Here is a 20,222-nt window from a genome sequence, read left to right on the forward strand (position 1 = left end):
CTCTATGCCCAGAATCTGCATCTTACTAATAACAAAATCCCCTGGTGAGTCTCATGCATGGTAAGTTTGAGAAATGTAGTGTGGGAGGAATTTCCTAGGAAATGCTAAACTCTCCTTCAATGTGGCCATACTAATTTATATCCCTAGCAGCATATATGGGTTATATAGATACACAGCTGAGCCACTGGGCTATCCTGGTGGCTCAGCTGGTAAAGAATCCGCCTGCAATGCAGGAGACCTGGGTTTGATCTCTGGGTTGGGAAGATTCCCTGGAGAAGGGAAAGGCTACCCACTCCAGTATTCTGGCCTGGAGAATTCCATGGACTGTACAGTCCATGGGGTCGCAAAAAGTCCAGACACAACTGAGCAACTTCACTTCACTTTGTCAGAATATATAACTTTTTAAATTAAAATTAAAAAAAAAAGTAGAAGCTAGTTAAATAGTCACCAGTGCTAAGTTGCTTCAGTCGTGTCTGACTCCCAACTCCTTGCGACACTATGGACCATAGGCTGCCAGGCTCCTCTGTCCGTGGGACTCTCCAGGCAAGAATCCTGGAGCGGGTTGCCATTGCCTCCTCCACGATGTAGGGATTGAACCTACATCTCTGGCATCTCCTGCATCAGCAGGTGGATTCTTTGCCTCTAGCGCCACCTGGGCAGCCCGCAGTCACTGGAACACAGTCTTAGCTGAAAATGGAAATAACCATGATAAAAATAACCTCCTCCCCTTTCCTTTCTCCTCCGTCACTCCAGCCCCTCCCCTGCATGGACTAGAGTTTGAAACGATGAGCATGAAGTACTGGAGGAGGATGCTGTGTACGCAACGATGTGGATCAGGACCTTTATGGTGGAAACGGCCTCCGACTCACTGGCTGGCCCCACAGGTGGACGTTCCTGAAGGTAAAGGAACGTTTTCCCAGAACAAGCGTTCTGAACGTCTAGCTGTGCGGCTGGGTGTGGCAGGCCTGGACTCCTCAGTTATCCTACCTGCTCGTGAGAAAAACGCGTTTCCTGTTCCTTTCCGGTGACACTGAAATCACCCAGCCCACTGTCATCCTCAGGCTCTGTTAGTGTCCACACATTAGGTCACACCGCACTCCTCTCACTCGCCAGCAAAGTGATGCTCAAAAGTCTCCAAGCCCGGCTTCAGCAGTACATGAACCGAGAACTTCCAGATGTTCAAGCTGGATTTAGAAAAGGCGGAGGAACCAGAGATCAAATTGCCAACATCCACTGGATCATCAAGAAAGCAAGAGAGTTCCAGAAAAACATCTACTTCTGCTTTATTGACTATACCAAAGCCTTTGACCGTGTGGATCACAACAAACTGGAAAATTCTTCAAGAGATGGGAATACCAGACCACCTGACCTGCCTCTTGAGAAACCTGTATGCAGGCCAAGAACCAACAGTTAGAATTGGACATGGAACAACAGACTGGTTCCAAACTGGGAAAGGAGTATGTCAAGGCTGTATATTGTCACCCTGCTTATTTAACTTCTATGCAGAGTACATCATGAGAAACGCTGGGCTGGAAGAAGCACAAGCTGGAGTCAAGACTGCTGGGAGAAATATCAATAACCTCAGATATGCAGATGACACCACCCTTATGGCAGAAAGTGAAGAGGAACTAAAGAGCCTCTTGATGAAAGTGAAAGAGGACAGTTAAAAAGCTGGCTTAAAGCTCAACATTCAGAAAATGAAGATCATGGCATCTGGTCCCATCACTTCATGGGAAATAGATGGGGAAACAGTGGAAACAGTGTCAGATTTTATTTTTCTGGGCTCCAAAATCACTGCTGATGGTGACTGAAGCCATGAAATTAAAAGATGCTTACTACTTGGAAGAAAAGCTATGACCAACCTAGACAGCATATTAAAAAGCAGAGACATTACTTTGTCAACAAGGGTCCATCTAGTCAAAGCTATAGTTTTTCCAATAGTCCTGTATGGATGTGAGAGTTGGACTGTGAAGAAAGCTGAGCACCAAAGAATTGATGCTTTTGAACTGTGGTGTTGGAGAAGACTCTTGAGAGTCCCTTGGACCACAAGGAGATCCAACCAGTCCATCCTAAATGAGATCAGTCCTGGATGTTCACTGGAAGGACGGATGTTGAAGCTGAAACTCCAATACTTTGGCCACCTGATGCGAAGAGCTGACTCATTTGAAAAGACCCTGATGCTGGGAGGGATTGGGGGCAGGAGGAGAAGGGGACGACAGAGGATGAGATGGTTGGATGGCGTCATCGACTCGATGGACGTGAGTTTGAGCAAGCTCCGGGAGTTGGTGATGGGCAGGGAGGTGTGGCGGGCTACAGTCCATGGGGTCGCAGAGTCAGACACGACTGAGCGACTGAACTGAACTGAACTGATGTTATGGCGCACAGACTCCCCGGCTCTGACGTATTCTACTAGCACTTGTTCCAGAACCATTCATTTGTTTAACAAAAATTCATTTGGTTCCATCTGAGTGTGAGGTGCTGTATCGACCTCTAGGAATGCCACAGTAAGCCTTTGAGGAAGTCACAGAGTAGGCAAGAGGAAAAATAAGTAAACAGTTCCACACAGTAGGATAAAGACTCACACAGAGGCCAGGCAAAGCTTCACGTAGGAGGCAGACTCATAACCCCAGAAGTGTAGGAAGAGCAGGTCTTGGGCAGACAGAGAAATGAGGCAAAGAGGGAACAGACCGTGCAGAGATCAGCCACGGCAGTTGGGAGAAACCTGTCTGGCTAGAGGCGGGTGGAATGCTGGAGCAGGAGGTGGGTAGGGAGGAGACACGAAGGCTTTGATGGCAACAGGGTGTAGTGAAACCAGCTCCTGTTTCTTCTTCCCCCCTCTCCCTATTAAACTGGGGCATTTCCAGAGCAGGTCCGAGGCCTGGTCTGGGAAGGTGACCTAACCTCCCCCACCCCGAGAAGCATCGGTAGTGGTGGCAGTGATGGCTGCGATGGTGCCAGTGATCACAGAGGCTCACGTGTGAGCATGTGTGAGCACATCTCACATGCATTATCTCACCCGAGTCCAGCTCTTCAGAGATGTGTGATTTTGAATAAGTCCCTTAACCTCCTCTCTTGAGAGCCCCTTGGACTGCAAGGAGATCCAACCAGTCCATCCTAAAGGAGATCTGTCCTGAGTGTTCATTGGAAGGGCTGATGCTGAAGCTGAAACTCCAATACTTTGGCCACCTGATGCAAAGAGCTGAATCATTTGAAAAGACCCTGATGCTGGGAAAGATTGAGGGCAGGAGGAGAAGGGGACGACAGAGGGTGATATGGTTGGATGGCATCACTGACTCAATGGACTTGCATTTGAGTGAACTCCAGGAGTTGGTGATGGACAGGGAGGCCTGGCATGCTGCGGTTCATGGGGTTGCAAAGAGTCGGACACGACTGAGCAACTGAACTGAACTTAACCTCCTCAAGCCACAGTTTCCTCATCTGTAAAATGAGGATGATAATTCTACCTAACTCGAATAGTTCTTCTGAGTATTAAAAGGGAAATACGTGTAAAGGGGTTGACAATAAAGAATCAAGTATATTAGTTATTATTATTATTATCAACAGCCATCTACCTACTACCCTTACACCATAATAACTTTAAAAACTACTTTAAAATGCAATAGATACTTTAAATATTTTAAATAAAATACTTTAAAATACAAATTATAATCTATTGATTTTATTGAGTATCTACAAAGTGCCTGATTGGCTTGTCTTGTCTTGCTAAACCCATCCTTTAGCCAGGGGTTAGCAAGCTGTGGTCTATGGACCAAAGCTCGCCCATTTGCATGTTTCTGTAAATCAGGTTTTATTGGAACATGGCTCCACTCATTTACATATTTATCTGTGGCTGATTCCTGAGTAATTCAAAGGGTAAAGAACCTGCCTGCAATGTGGGAGACCTGGGTTCGATCCCTGGGTCGGGAAGATCCCTGGAGGAGGGCATGGCAACCTACTCCAGTCTTCTTGCCTGGAGAATCCCATGGACAAAGGAGCCTGGCGGGCTACAGTTCATGGGGTCGCAACGAGTCGGACACGACTGAGCAGCTTCACTTCACTTCACGTGGCTGCTCTTGTGCTAGAACTACAGAACTGAGGGGCTGCAGCAGAGATGATAAATATTTACTGTCAATTATTTCTGTGGAAACCAGCAACTCTTTCTGTTGCCTTATAGGATAAACTCACTGATTAACCTTTGCTATTGGACTGATAGCTCTGACCAAGGTCACAGGGTACTGTGATTGGCCCGGCATGGGACACATGCCCTCCCCGCAGGAAGGCCGGCCCTCACACACTGGAACCCGTTAAGCTCTCAGAAGGAAGGAGAATTCCCCTAGTGGTGGTAGGGGCATCTTTTTGTTTAAAGGAAGCAAGGTTTGCACTATTAGACCGAAAACATCCGAGCTGGCTTTTTAGCCAAGTGCAAGTGCTGAGTCTAAGCAACGACGTGTACATTGATACGGCCCCAAATTCTGCCCAACTGGTGTCCTCAGTAAAGACCAGTGACCACAGATCCCATCAGAGCTTCTCTCTTTGGGAGTGAATCAATTAGAGTTCATTGATTACAAGCAACAGAAACTGCTGGCCAACTGCACCAGATCAGGAATTGACTGGCAGCGTGTGAGGGAGCTGAGAGCATAGCTCGGGCGACAGGGAGACAGGGAGACGGGCCAGAATGAGGTACCGAACGGGGCACGTCCGCTCGGCATGCTGCAGGGGTTCTGCAGTGCTGAAGCTGGAAACCCCTAAGGTGGGCCCTGCTGCTCCCAGAGACTGCCGCTGCTGCCAGCACGCACTGCTGAAGCCTCTTCGGAAATGCCGCTCTTGTGAGTGAGCTCTGAGACCTCCTCTGGTTCTCACTGGCCTTCCCAGGTGCTGTGAGTGGTAAAGACCCCGCCTGCCAGTGCAGGAGACAGGAGAGACGTGGGTTCGATCCCTGGCTTGGGAAGATCCCCTGGAGAAGGGAAAGGCTACCCACTCCAGCATTCTGTCCTGGAGAATGCCCACGGGGCCGCAAAGAGCTGGACATGACTGAGCATTTTCTCATGTGTTAGGTACCTAACATACATTACTTTTTGTTTTTCTTTTTAAATTGAAGTATGGTTGCTTTACAATATTATGTGAGTCTCAGGTATACAGTATAGTGATTCAGTAGTTTTGTAGGTTATATTCCATTATAGGTTATTATAAGATAATGGATATGGCTATACCGTTTATCCTTGCTGCCTGTTTTACATGTAGTATGTGTATCTGTTAATCCCACACTCCTAATTTGTCCCCTCTCTTCTCCCCTTTGCTAATTTTCTGTACCTTAACATGCATTATTCTATTTAACATGCATTATTTTATTTAACTCTTCTTTACAGTACTATAAGGCAGGCATGGTTATTACCTCAATTATACAGAAGACGAAACTGAGGTTCAGAGAGGTTACGTCACTTGTCTGGGCCATTTTCATTCTCTGGGATGATACGGAGCTGGGATTCTAACCCACATTGATCTGACTCCAGAGCCTTTCTTCCTAACCACTGGATCCAGGTTCCACTTCTCCACAGGCCTGCTGTACAACCCAGGCTTGTGAGGGCTTTCAGTGATATCCACGTGCACTTCATAGAACCAGCTCTAACAAACTGCTTCAAAGAGCCCACTTTTTTTTTTTTTTTTAACCCTTAGTGGCTCAGATGGTAAAGAATCTGCCTGCAATGCGGGAGACCTGGGTTCGATCCCTGGGTTGGGAAGATCTCCTGGAGGAGGAAATGGCAGCCCACTCCAGTATTCTTGCCTGGAGAATTCCATGGGCAGAGGAGCCTGGCGGCCACAGTCCATAACATTGCAGAGTCGGACACGACGGAAGTGACTTAGCATGCACTCCTGCTGTCTACACTGGATTAGGTGGAAAGGTCTGTAAAGATGATTGCCAACTTACTAACTTGCAAGAACTTTTAATACTGAAAAAATTTTAAGTTCTCATGGATCCTTCAACATAAAAATCTTTCAAATCAACCTGAACTCTGCTGATCTTTCTGAAGACACATAGTAACTTAGAGTCAGGTAGAAGTGAACGGAACCCTCTTTAAGAAAAGGTGTAAACTCTCTTAAAAGCTGAAGCATCTCCAGCGCTTTGTCCCTCTCATGTATCTTCTGGAATGCGCTGAGTCTCAGAGCCAGCAGGGAAAATGCTACTTTGAACCAAAGACGCCCACAGGGAGACTAACAGGTCTTGGGCAGACCAAGTGGGGAGTCCTCTGGGCAGTTTTCTTTCCCTTTCTGAAAAAAGGGAACTGACAAAAATTAAAAAAAAAAAAAAGGAAAAGGAAAAGGAGGTAAGATGTGAAGAAGAGACCAGCTGGATTTGCATTCACAGTTTATAAGGACAAATACTTTTTTCATCATACTTGTGTTGAAAGTGACTTTAAAGTGATATTGTAGGGAAAACTTTGTCTTACTTATTCAGGTAAATGCTAAACGCGGGCTACGCAATTCAGTAGACAATCGTAAATTGAGGACGTTCACAAATAGTCTCCTGTGTTAGCTTTTGCTGTGTCACAACCTCAAAATCTCCATGGCTTTTGACAGCAAATCTTTATGTTCTTTTTCACGGATCTGGGAGTCACTGTGGCCCTGTTGGGTTAGGTTCAGGTCAACTCCATGTGGCTGCTCGTTTTTCCCTGGGTCTTTATCTACACGGGGCATGTTCTTCTCGTGACGGGTCACGAGAGAGTGACAGGAAGAGCCAAGCTGTACAGGCACAGTGAGAACCCCTCTTCCCATCGGCTTCATTGGCCAGAGCAAATCACAAAGCTTCGCCCAGAGCCAACGGGGCCAGGCAGCCACTCTACCCACCACGATACCGACGGGCGACGGTGGGTAAGGATGACTCAGTCCCAGGGAAGGGGGGCCGGGTTGGAAATAGAAACCTAATCTACTATGCCTACTAACATTGGAAATAGGAATACAGTCACACGGCAGAGAATAAACAGATAAAGATGATACATTTATAGTAATAGTACATTTATCTTTAAAACTCAAAACTCAAACTCCATCAGCTCTGTGGCGTGTGACTTGTTATTTTTCTTGGAAGACAGACCCGTGGGATATGAAACTCTGACCTTTGCTCTATGTTGTGTTGCTGTCTTCCATCTCTAGGGCAAAGCATTAGGCGTTATTTTACAGCTTCTGGGCTTGGGCTTCCCTTGGAATGGGTGCTAAGGGCGTGTTGGAAGCTACTCAGACCTGCTCTCCCGTCCTAATCAGCAGCAGTGCCGCCTCACTCTGTCCCAGACCGGATAATGGACCACACGGTCTCTATATACATGATATAAATGTGGTATTGCTTCTCTAGAAATTAACAACTCTCCCAGGAGCTAACATTCCCCGAGGAGCACCATTTGCTTATTTACTTTTTTGGCCTTTTCCTTTTGGAAGAATGCTAACAGGCTTATATTTTACTCTCTTAGATCAAACACAGATCTTATTCTGTGTGTGAGAAGCTCAGAGCAAAGATTCTGCCTTTGAATTTCCCAAATTATAGCTGTGAACCAACATGCAACAAAACACATCTGTCACTCACATCTGGGGGCGGGGGCGGCAGGCACACCAGCAACAGCTTCCCAGTCCCATTTAATATTCCAGGGAGGTCCAGGGGTGGGTGGGGGTAGAGAAGAATCCCAGATTTACCAGACCGGATGGAGGTCGTGACCAGAGAAAACACGCTGATTCGAATGGGGGTAGGTGATTTGAGTGTGGGCTGTTGGTTGAAACATTACAAGGGGATTTGCTGTGTGACCTTGGGTGGGTTTCTTACCTTTTCTGAGCCTTTGATTCTTTAGTATTTCCCATGTTGTCTGGATCAGAAAAATAGTCCGCGGTGCTATTTCTAAAACACAGATTCTCAGGCCCCCTCACAGGTGCTCTGTATTGGTATTCCCAGAGCTGGGCTGTGGCTGTGGGCCTTTTTAACAAGGTTTCCAGGTGATTCTTACACCAGGCAAGTTGGGAAACATCTGTTTCTGCACAATGTGGGTAATAATTGTGCCTCCCTTGTGGGCTGTTAGGAGGCTGAGATAACTGCGCTCAGCATTTAGCACCATGTTGGACAGAGGAGCCTGGTGGGCTACAGTCCATGGGGTTGCAAAGAGTCGGACATAACTGAAGTGACTTAGCGTGCATGCGTGCATGGCACATCCTCAGTAATTAATGTTAGCTTCTTATCACTGAAAATCACTGTTGCTATTTACCTAATAAAAATTGTTATGTGCCTCCTCTGTGCAGGTGTACTAGGGCAAGGGTTGGCAAACTATGGCCCAACACACCTGTTTTCGTGTGGTCTGTGAGTCAAGAATGGTTTTCACATTTTTAAAAAATGGTTGGAAAAAAAAAAAGAAAAATAATAGTTTGTGACACTTGAAAACTATATGAAATTCAGATGTCAATGTCCATAAATAAAGTTTTATTGGAACACAACCATACCCTCTCCTTCACTGTTGTCTCTGGTTTACAGAAGTTTGCTAAACCCTGCTCCATAGCAAGGGCCTTTAGTTGGGGTTCTTGTGTTTGGGAATATAAAAGATTTCTCAAGAGGTGTGTGGGCATGACTGAGGAAATCAGTTCTCAGACCCTCCAATTCTAAGTGTACATTTCCCTAAAACTGATCATCTAAGAACACACCCAGAAGGTGACTGATGGTGCCGAGGTCGAGAGAGTAAGTGCTCCACTGGGAAGGAAATCTCAGGTGGTTTTCAGTTCTTTGCTTTTAACAAAATTGACCCAATTAATTATGATTGATTGTTGTATGATTTTCTGGCATTTAACTCAGAAGGAATTTAAATAATTGAGAAGCACTGCTGAAACAACACACTTTCTATGTCCACATCCTTAGTTATGTGACTGAGACTTCTCAGGGTTTATTTACATCAATAAAAAAGAAAACTGATTCTGGCAGCTGATAAAAACTTTTAAATAATGGTCATCACAGATATATAAGCTAATTAAAAACTAGGCTTGTCTGTAAATTTTAAAAATTTTAATTATCAAAACATGTTAACAACATAACAACAACAAAAAGTTGTTTCTAATGATAATTTGATGTAAAGAAATGTTTAAAGCTTGGAGCCCTATGGTCAAAGGGAATAAAAAATGTGTTTCAATTTATAGAACCATAATTTTTTTGCTGAGTATTTGGATGAAATGATTCGTTTCAGATCTGGAAGTCTCAGAGACTGGTTCTTGCAATCTGATTGGCTGAGATGAGAGACTTTCCGACTTTTCCCCCCAGCAACACTGCCATTCTATCTCAGTTTTGCAGGTCACTGGATCAGATCAGTATCAAACTTTTCATCTCCATGAGAACAGATTTTAAAGACGACTTAAAAGAACCCTCTGTCCAAAGGTATTATTCCTCTGCCAGGACAAAAGAAATACCAACCTATGTGACCTTTTTGAGGAATATACTCAGGAGATTAATGGAATAAGGATAAAAATCAGAGTAAAGACATGAAATACAGGAAAAAGAGTATAAGGCACTATGGTGAATAATGAACGTTGTAACTTTTATTATATCTCAGTGGATGAAGGAAATGGCACCCCATGCCAGTGTTCTTGCCTGGAGAATCCCAGGGCCAGGGGAGCCTGGTGGGCTGTCGTCTATGGGGTCACGCAGAGTCGGACACGACTGAAGCGACTTAGCAGCAGCAGCAGTGGGTGATGGTAATTTGGGAATTGTAACCTAGGGACATTTTGTAGGGTAAAATTTAACAAAAGCCTGGAAGTAAACAATCCAGAAGCTATCTCAGCAAAACCCAGGATCTGGGGAGGGGGGTGTAGAAAGAGATGTGGTCCGACAGTCTGCTCTTAGGAGGACGCAGATTCTTAATGAAAGGTTGGCGCCTGGTGAATATTTATATTTGATATAACAGTAGAGGAAGCAATTTAAGAATAATCACTAAAGTTTAGAAAGTAACTATTAGCAGAATGGAGACATATTTAAGAACTATTGAGAACAAAGTGAAAAGCTAGAAAGGGAAAAGAAGAAAATCACAAAGTTTAATAAATGGTAAATATTAAATAAGACAGAAATGAATAATACTAGGAATATGTTACTATGATAAATGCAAACAGTTTGAATTCTCCAACCAAAGACAAAGAGATGCTATTTAAGAAAGATATTAAACCACAGAGTGGGCAAAGATGATCTGAGCAAATATAATAAAATATAAAATAAGTCTTAGAATATTGTCACAAAATGAAGTATAATTTAAGGCCAAAAGCTTTCAAATGGAAAGATCAGACATAACGGATAAATTGTAAAATTGACAAAGAACACATCACAGCCACAAAATTATACGCATCAAACAACATGTGACAAAATAGAATAAAACACAGCAATACAAGAAAAGCTTGATAAAAAAACATAACGATAGTGAAAGGTTTAAAAATACTTATTTCAAAGTTTACCAAATAGACAAAAACTAAGAGGGATTCAGAAAATCTGAATAACAAAATCAACATGCTTAATTCATAGATCTCCATCATACATTTACAAAAATTGGTCATGTGCATGGCCATAAAGAAAACTAATAAATTACCAAAAGCACATATTTTACAGGTCATATTCTCAGATCAAAACATTAATATCAAAACCCAAAATGTAGTTTCACAAATTGTACTTACTTAAAAAAATAAGAAATAAACCTCTTGGGTTTTATCCCCCTGACCCACCAAACCGACCAACCAACCCTGAAACTGGAATAACAAAGAATCAGAAATTTTTGAAAAGACACTTCATATAAAAATCTGTAGAGATATGGATGTCAAGAAAATTTCTGAAAGACTTGGAAATAGGCAAAGATTACTGGCTGGTCCTGAGCGATCCCAGGCCTGGGGTTCCCTAATTCTATAGGGCTCAACGCCTGTCAGTGTTTTTGAGATATTTCACAACTTGGTGAGTTACAGAAACATACGATAATGCAAAAAACATGTAAGAACGCAAACAGACTTGGTGGGTGGAATGCAGCTGGCGGTTGCCCTGTAGACACTGACCAATTTTGCATCTGTGAACTCACTTCAGTGTTCCTGATTGCCTGTTTCAGTGTTCATGCATTGAATTCTCCATGGAACCTGTTGTAACGTCTTACTGATTCCTTCATTACTTAACGAATCAAATAAAATTGCTAATGCCTGTTCACTTTATATTTGTATGACAGTCATGATTTTAAAACTTTGCAAAAATGATCTTTAAGTCATACTGGAAAATATATAGGTTTAAATGCTTTTACTATTAAAGGCTGAACTTAATACAGGAAATTAGACTAATAAAATAAACTGAAAGGAAAACAGGGGAAAGAATTAATAAAGACAATACTGAAATAAAGATAAATGCTTAAGTGAATAAAATGGAGGAGGAGTAGAGAAAGAATAAATAAAAGCAAAAGCTTTACTTTTACATAAACAAGATAAACTCTTGGCAGACTACCTAAGGAGAAAACTGAAAATACCAAAAACAAACAAGCAAACAAACAGAACCCAAAAAACCCAAACCCAATAACGACAACAAAACAAAAGCAAAAGTCAGACAAAAAACCCCAAAAACCTTTCACAAAACCCCACAAACAAACAAACCAAAAAAGGGAATCAGAAAGCTGTTAGACCAAAAAAATACTGAAGATTCTAAATAATTTTAAGAGACTAAGTGGAATTACATAGTACAGATTTGAAAATTTAGAGTGAAATGAATGTTTTTTTTTTTTTCCTTTTGCAAAGTCCATAGTACCAAAATATATCAGGTTGAGATATAAAATCCAAATAGAACATTACAGAAAAAAATTGGAAAGTTTCACAGGAATGTACAGTGAAAAAGGGTATCCATGTGACAGACATGGGGTTCATGTCCCAGGTGCCCAACAACCCAAGGAGAAAAATGAGAGAGTGTGAGTTTAAAGTTCATAGGTAAGAAAAATGCAAATAATCAGAAGCCTACGCGGAGGCATCAGGGAGAGGCAGACCAAAGCACAAACTCGGGGAATGCAGAGTCCTGATTGCCATTTTCACACGTCAGATCGACTAAACCTCAAAAGATCAGTAACACCCGAGGTTGGTGATGGCCGGGGCTCATATCGCAGTGAGACTATCATTTTGAAAAAGTCATCTGAATCTACGCAAGTGCAAACTACAGAAACTCACTGACACTCACTCTGAGAAATCTAACCTACAGAAAGAAAAGAAAGCACAAACGAACACGAGGGATTATGCAAGACATTTACTATGGCAGTTTGTGATGGGAGACAAACCCCCAAACGACCCAAATATCCACGAATGTGGAGGTGGGTGTTTACAACATGGTAATTCACACTCTACCTTTTGCTTAAAAACAGTTAGGTGTTGCTGTCCTGACACACGGTACTGTTAGTAAGTGGGACAGTAAGAGCCAGGTAGAAGGAAATGTACACAGTGTGACACTACAAAAATAAGGAACGACCTTTACTGGGCTCAGACAGTAAAGTATCTGGAGATCTGGGTTCGATTCCCCGGTGGGGAAGATCCCCTGGAGTAGGGAATGGCAACCCCCTTCAGTATTCTTGCCTGGAGAATCCCATGGACAGAGGAGCCTGGTGGGCTACAGTCCATGGGGTCACACAGAGTCAGACACGACTGAACGCCTAACACTTTCATTTTTCACAGCAGAGAGAAATGTAGACAGTGCCATACTACAAAAATAAGGACAAACCTCTCCTGGTTAGAGAACTCACTTACCTTGGGTGGGGTAAGAACAGGCTGGAGGTCATGGTCTTGATTTTTGTTCAGCTCTATATATAGTTTGTCATGAAGAACAAGTTTTCCTGTTGTAGTTTGTTTAAAAAATCCAAATATGCACGTGTGTGTATGTGCATGTATGTGTATGTGCCTTACATGTATAAATGGAGAGCCGCAGCTCTGTGGAGATATAATGGTATGAAGACAAGTACAGTATATAAAGAGAAACCAGCGTGCTCAATTCAACCCCGGCTCTGCAACCGGAGCAGGAAACACACACGAGCACAGAAAATAGAGATGAGAAGAAAGTACAGCAAAATGGTCACAATTTTTACATCTGGGAGTAAAAATTGTGTCTTTGAATTTTTCTTAATATATATGCAAATGGTCCCCAATTTATACGATGGCTCAACTTACAATTTTTTAACTTTTTGATGGTACAAAAGCAATATGCATTCAATGGAACCGTACTTTGAATTTCTCTTTTCCTGGCTAGCACTCTGCAGTCTGACCATCTCTCCCAATGCTGGGCAGTGGCAGTGACTCAGCCATGGGATCCCAAAGATGAACAGTGGTACACCTACAGCCATTCTGTATCCCTACAACCCATGACTGTCAGTCTCTGCAGTCAATACATTACATGAGATATTCCATATCCTGCTACAAAACAGGTTTTCTTGGGCTTTGTACTAGCCCAGCTGTCGGCTAATGTAAGTGTTCTGAGCATGTTTAAGGTACGTGAAGCTAAGCTGTGTTTGGTAGATTAGCTGCATTAAATGAATTTTTGACTTAATGATATTTTCGACTTAAGTAATATTTTCAACTTAACAATGGCTTTATCAGGACATAACCCGTTTGTATGTTGGAGGAAGAGTTGTAACATGGTTCCCATATTTTCTACCTTGACTATATAACATTTATAAACAGGAAAAATATCATTTAAAAGTTGAAACAAGGGGCACACTGGGAAAAAGAACCATGTAGAACATAGGTTCGTGAGAGTTTCCCAGTTGGAATTTAGGGGCTGAGTATTTTCTCAAAGAGCTGCAAGCAATAACCCTAAAGTGAAAAAATAACCAAAATACGAAGAGTAAACTGCAAGTTGTTTTGATTTCTTATCAAACCACAGTTAATGATGCATTATTACCATTGCTGATATGAAAATAAATTCTGGCAAAGAAGACATATGAATTATCAAGACTGTGTTCAAATAGAAGGGGTCAAAAATAGAAGACAAAACCCAGCTTGAACTCTGTGTGTCTTATGGAAAGCTGGCTTTCTAACAGGCAACCCTTAAGGTTTCTGGCATCTCCATTTTGCATAGTTTCTTAGTGCATTTTTTCTTACTACAAAAAAAGGGGGGATAATATCTTTATATAAAAGTGAGTTGCTATGCATGAGAATTTGAATAAGTTCCTGTGTTGGGGAAATTAAAGTGTTGATGACTCTGGTAAAAATGTACCTAAAATGTTCTCTCACTTTAAATATGCTTCTCTCTCAAGTGTAACCTCCCCTCCTGACCAATCCGTGCTGATGCTCTGTGACAGCATGTTTCATTCATGTAGGGTTTATTAAGAGCCCATCCTGAGTTGGAGATAATGCTAGAAGCTGGAAATCAGAGATGAAGACCCTAATTCAGGTTTTTGAAAGTGAACGTGTTATTTGCTCAGTTGTGTCCCACTCTGTGATCCCATCAACTATGTAGCCCTCGAGGCTCCTTTGTCTGAAATTCTTCAGGCAAGAATACTGGCGTGGGTAGCCCTTCCCTTCGCCAGGGGATCTTCCCGATCCAGGGATCGAACTCGGGTCTCCTGCATTGCAGGTGGATTCTTTACCATCTGAGCCTTTACCTTCCCTGAGACCCAGGGAAGCCTCCGGTCTTTGAAGTACGGAGACTTGAGACTACTCTCTGGCGCCACCTACTGATCACACAGAATTTCAATTCAAAACAGTAAAATTTGAATTTTCTTCTCTGTACAGCCCACACTTCGGAAAAACATAGATGCTTTTCCAATCTCGTTTGTCTGATCCCTGGGACTGCATGTATATTAATATCTAACGCAACAGTATCCTCGAAAATTGTCCTAAAGGCTAACAGGAACTTGCATTATATTAGCATCTAAACAGAAATGTCAGGTTCGTCACTCTGAAGTTTTAAAATAAAAACGATATTTGGGTCACTTTAGGCACCACACATATTTGACTGTGAAGAAGGTAAGATGCTTACATACTACTCATGAGAGAGGACTAAGAATCTTTGCTTCTTCAAGTTCTCTTTAATTATATAACACACCCCCCAATAACCCAAATCATACGGTGACTCTAAAGATCATTAACATTTGTTATGTCTGAATCCTGTATCAACTTATTAGGAAACCTTTCCTTCCCCACCCCCCTCATTTGCACCAAGCTGTTTTAGTCAAATATCCATGTAGCATTATGTAGAAAATGGTCCTTCATGCCAACAGATTTGTATCCATGTATTAAAACATGATTGATTACCCCAAACACATGGGGGATTTCAGAATGGAAGCTTCCAACAGGCTGAGAAGTACCATCTACTACACAAATTTAATGAGATGGAAAAATCCTTTATTAAAGTTGGGAAATCAAGTTGGAAGCGAACAGATGTATTCACTACTCATTTCATTCCAACCCCTAAATGGGATCATGTTGGTATCACTGAAGACTCTACAGCAGTTACAATATGGTGATTCAGAGGTCTCAAAATCATCACAGCGTAAAAAAATTACAGTGAGCAGTATAAAATTGCAATTTATTATGGGGGCGAGGCGTTTTTCACAACAGCCCTTGAAAACAGTAAAGGCAAACCTCTCACAGAATTCTCTGACTTCTTTTTTGTGTCACTCCCCTTTCCCCCCTTTCTCTTGTTTTATAAGCTCTAGTCTGGGATGGAATCCGCGGGACAGAGCAGGGCTGGGTGGGCACCTCCTTGGATGATGGAGTAAGTCTGCTTGGGGAGCTCTTGCTGGGACGTGGAGAATATGGGCGGCGCCGTGGTGGCCACTGCGATGCTCTGGCCTCCGTCGCTGACCACGGTCACTTCAGCGGCCCCCTCCTGAATCAGGGCGTTCAGGCCTTCGAAGTCAGTGCATGTGATGCCCGAGCTGGTGATGAAAGTCTGGTTGCCAGAGCCTTCCTGGGGGCCGCCCGGGGTGGTGGGGATGAGGGTCTGGTGCAGAGTGGCGCCCTCCGTCTGGTCGTGGGTGGTCAGCAGGACAGCCGGCTGGGGGAGCGCCGCGGCCTCGCTGGAGCAGCCAGAGGGCGGAGGGGGCGCGATCAGGTTGACCTGGCGGAGGATCTGCAGCCGGCTGTTGCCCCGCAGCTCCTCGGGGTTCGGCGCCACCAAGGTGGGCTGCACGATGTTCACGGCGGCCGCCGCCGCCTGGACGATGGTGCTGGCCTGGGGCACTTGGTGGCCGACGATGATTTTGACCCTGCCCTCGCTGAACTGGGGCGCCGGGGTGGGCGGGAGGGGCACCTGGAGGTGCCCCACGGCCAGGGGCGCGGCGGGCGGCTTGCCGGCGTCCACCTGGAACTGCAGCACCGTCACGTCGGCGCCCTTGCCGTCGCCGTACTCACTGTGCTGCCGCTTGTGGCTGCGGAGCGAGTCCTCGCGCATGAACGAGGCGTCGCAGCGGTCGCAGTGGAAGGTCTTCTTGGCGTCCAGCTTGGCCGCCTGGCGGCCGCTCGACCTGCCCACATCTCTCCGCTCCGCCGCCTCGCTCTTGAGCGCGTCGCCGTGGAACTTCTTCACGTGCTTGGCCAGGTTGCTGGGCTGCTTGGTGTCGAAGCTGCAGTGGCTGCACTTGAAGGGCCGGTCGGGGCAGTGCACGCGGCTGTGCACGCGCAGGGCGGCCTTGCTGGGGCACGAGTAGCTGCAGTCGGGGCACTTCTCGGGGTGCTCGGCCTGGTGCAGCCGGCTGTGCTTGCGGAGCGTGGCCTTGCTGTCCCCCAGGAAGTCGCAGTGCGGACACTTGAAGCTGTTCCCGCTGTGCTTGATGCGGATGTGCGACTTGAGGTTCCCCTTCATGGTGCAGCGGACACTGCAGAACTCGCACTTGAAAGGCTTCTCCCCCGAGTGCACGCGCATGTGCCTTTTCAAGTCCGAGCTGATTTTGAACTTGGCGCTACAGAGCCAGCACTGGAAGGGGGCGTCCCCTGTCAACACAAGGTGAGTTTCGATAAGAACAGGCAGGCAACACCCACAGCGGATCCCCCCGAAGCACACACCAGAAACCCGCGTAAACCGAGGCGGGCGGGTGGAGACCTTCTAACTGCAGCTCCTAGCAGCCCCTGGGAGGAAAAAAAAAAAAGAGGGGTCCGGGACTTCTTTCCTTTCCCCAAACTTTCCCACCACCGCCATCATAATACCCGGAAGGACAATGGAGACTGAAAATCAAGCTGCTTAATCGTCCCCCGTAAAATGAGATTTGTGAATACGCTCAGTGTATCCTTTAAAACAATCAGGCTAGCTCTTGCTACGGTTAATGTGCTCGCTCTGCTATGGAACCGTTCACAGTTGTATAATTTTGCATAATCCGTTGATTCTGATTGAGTTATGTGTTGTAACAGATTCAAGGGTACATTTTCAAATCAGTCAGCTCCGTGCTCACTCATCAGAATATCCTTTTTACAGTGATTGAGACGCCCCGCTTATACTTCATGTAGATTTTTATCATTAAAGATGTGTTTATTGCGTGCAACTTATTTATCCCACATCGCCAGCTGCGTTCTTTACTCTTGGAGTTACAAAATCCAGCTGCTTGATTTTTTTTTTTAAGATTCATGTTCGGTGAAAGATGAACAGGAAAAGCGCAATTGCAAACATCTGAAAGGACATGGATATTCCAAATTTATTTCCTCAGTGAATGCCAAGTCCCAATTGTCTGATAACTGAAGCAAATTGGTGAGCCCACCCATTGCAATGCTGTTTGAGCAAGAGAAACAGCAGCTAAGAGTCTTCGGTGGCTTCTGGGAAGGCAGGTGCCCTGCTGAGCATTCCACAAGAATGGTCTCATCTGAAGATCCCGACATTCCCATGAGGTGGGGACCACCGTCAATGATATTCTCAGCACTATTTACGAATGAGGAGACTGAGGCCTAGAGGGGCTACATCACTGCTTCAGTCACTGGGTGGCATGCGGCAGAGCTCGGGTTCCAGCTGGTATTTTCAGGTGCTGGGTGATTTATCTGTACATACGACCAAGGCTTTCTTACCATAAACTTAAAAGACTGGGATTGTGTTCCAGCTTTTTGGTACAAGACCTATAACATCGTCGTGAGATGCTCGACAATGGCGGGGAGCAGATTAAACAAGCTTTGAGAAAATGAAGATGCTCCAAACCAAACAACGCTTTGCATGACTACAGTGCCACTAAGGCCATTCACACAAAACTCTCGAACAAGGAATGGTAAGCTATACGGACTATGGGCCAAATCCGGCCCACAGTTCACTTCTGTAAATAAAGTTTTATTGTACCACAGTCGCGTCCGTCTGATAATGTGTTGTTGATGATTGCTTTCGTGCCGCAGCAGCAGGGATGAGTAACTGTGACAGACAATGTATTGCCCGCAAAGCCTACAGTATTAACTATCTGGCTCTTTATGGAAAAGTTTGCTGGGCTTCCCTGGTAGCTCGGTGGTAGACAGTCCGCCTGCCAAGGCAGGAGATGCTGGTTTGGTCCCTGGTCTGGGAGATGTCACATGCCTTGGAGCAAGTAGCCCTGTGTGCTGTGACTGCTGAGCCCTTGCGCCCTAGAGCCCGCGCTCCACACTGGGAGACGCCATGGCAGTGGGGGCCAGCGCACCCCGACTGTGGGGTGGCCCCCACTTACTGCACCGAGGGAAGGCCCACATGCAGCAACAAAGGCCCATCACAGCCATAAATAAATGTATCAAACCATTAGAAAAGAAAAAGTTTGCTGACTTCTGCCTTAGAATGTTGCTCGTAACCCTTTTCATGCCATGGGCCCCCGTTTGGCAGTGAAATCCGTGGACCCTTTCTCAGGACGACGTTTAAATGCACAAAGGGAAGTGAAGTCGCTCAGTCGAGTCCGACTCTTTGCGACCCCATAGACTATAGCCTACCAGGCTCCTCTGTCCATGGGATTTTCCAGGCAATAGTACTGGAGTGGATTGCCATTTCCTTCTCCAGGGGATCTTCCCAACCCAGGGCTCGAACCCGGGTCTCCCGCATTGTAGACAGACGCTTTACCATCTGAGCCACCAGGGAAGTCTGAAATGCACAAGGTAGACTAAAATAAAAAGCAATAGGAAGACAAGGGAAACTAATTGTACTGAAGTTATCAAAAATTGAAAGAAAAAAATCTGTGATTTGGCAATGTGTGTGCTTTATTGGAGCATGAAGTGACAAGCCCCGGTGGCGGGTCTAGGGACTACAATAATTTCTTAATAGAGAAGAAAGTAAACTATATTTTGATCTATCAAAAATACTTGCAATAAAAAGATCTGTGACTTCTTTCGACAAGGTCACACATACTGTAATCAGATTGGATGCCCATGTTCAGCACTGAAGGACACATCACATCCAGTAAGATCAGTGAGAATGAAGATGTGATTTTCTCCCTCATCCAAGTTCACGGACCTCCTAAATTCTACTCATGGGCCTCTGGGTGGAGGTGTCTGTGAATTCAGAGGAAGAGCTGTTGCTCCAGAATGTTCTACTAGGCATTCCAATTACATCATTGCCCCAACTAGTGACCATCTGTTTGCCATTTTTTTTTTTTTGCAAAGCAACCAGCAAAGGTCAAACCTGGAAAAACCAGGTAACCAAATCTCATAGCTGAGTTGTAGAGCTTGACAGCACTTTCTGACATGAAAGCAGAGGCTTTAAATCTCTTCATCATCTTTTTCCTTTTTAAAAAAATTTTTATATTTTCTTCTTTTTCCTTTTAAAGTGAAAGTGAAAGTCGCTCAGTCATGTCCGACTCTTTGCAACCCTGTGGACCGAAGCCTGCCAGGCTCCTCTGTTCATGGAATTCTCCAGGCAAGAATACTGGAGTGGGTAGCCATGCCCTCCTCTGGGGGATCTTCCTGACCCAGGGATAGAATCCAGTCTCCTGCATTGCAAGCGGATTCTTCACGAGCTGAGCTACCAGGGAAGTCCTTTTCCTTTTAACCGTAAATTAATTTCTTAAATGAGGCAGAAATGTTAGTACCAGTCCCACAGGACCAGAAATTCTCAAAGCTAATGACTACGATCGTTCCTGCCCACTACCTGGTCCCCACAGTATCTGGTACCTGGTGGGACTCAATGAATGGTGCTCAATGGATAAGCAACTGACGTATTTAAGCTGACAGAGCTTTCTTGAGTTCAGGTTGCTGCTAAGACAAGGTAGTTGATCCAAGAGATGAAAAGGTAAAAACAAACTCCTATTAATCTTACAACTTATAAAAATTTACAAGTGCCACAGATTTATAAAAGGGAAATG

The 20,222-nt window shown here is 44.6% G+C and overlaps 1 protein-coding gene across 4 annotated transcripts in view; it reads right to left on the reverse strand.

Annotated features, from left to right (window-relative positions):
* The window catches only part of ZFP64 (ZFP64 zinc finger protein), an 88,186-nt gene that overhangs the window by 38,500 nt on the left and 29,464 nt on the right, over nucleotides 1-20,222 (reverse strand). For 2 of the 4 annotated variants that reach the window (XM_070801902.1, XM_070801901.1), the window contains exon 6: nucleotides 15,497-16,929. The exons of the other annotated variants lie outside the window; for them this stretch is intronic. In XM_070801902.1, coding sequence (XP_070658003.1) covers nucleotides 15,650-16,929 — 1,280 coding nt within the window. In that variant the 3' untranslated portion in view covers nucleotides 15,497-15,649. Of the gene's footprint in view, nucleotides 1-15,496; nucleotides 16,930-20,222 lie in introns of those variants that run through there. 4 annotated transcript variants of the gene reach the window in all.

This window comes from Bos indicus, chromosome 13, assembly GCF_029378745.1.
Source record: "Bos indicus isolate NIAB-ARS_2022 breed Sahiwal x Tharparkar chromosome 13, NIAB-ARS_B.indTharparkar_mat_pri_1.0, whole genome shotgun sequence".
NCBI classification, from domain to species: Eukaryota; Metazoa; Chordata; class Mammalia; order Artiodactyla; family Bovidae; genus Bos; species Bos indicus.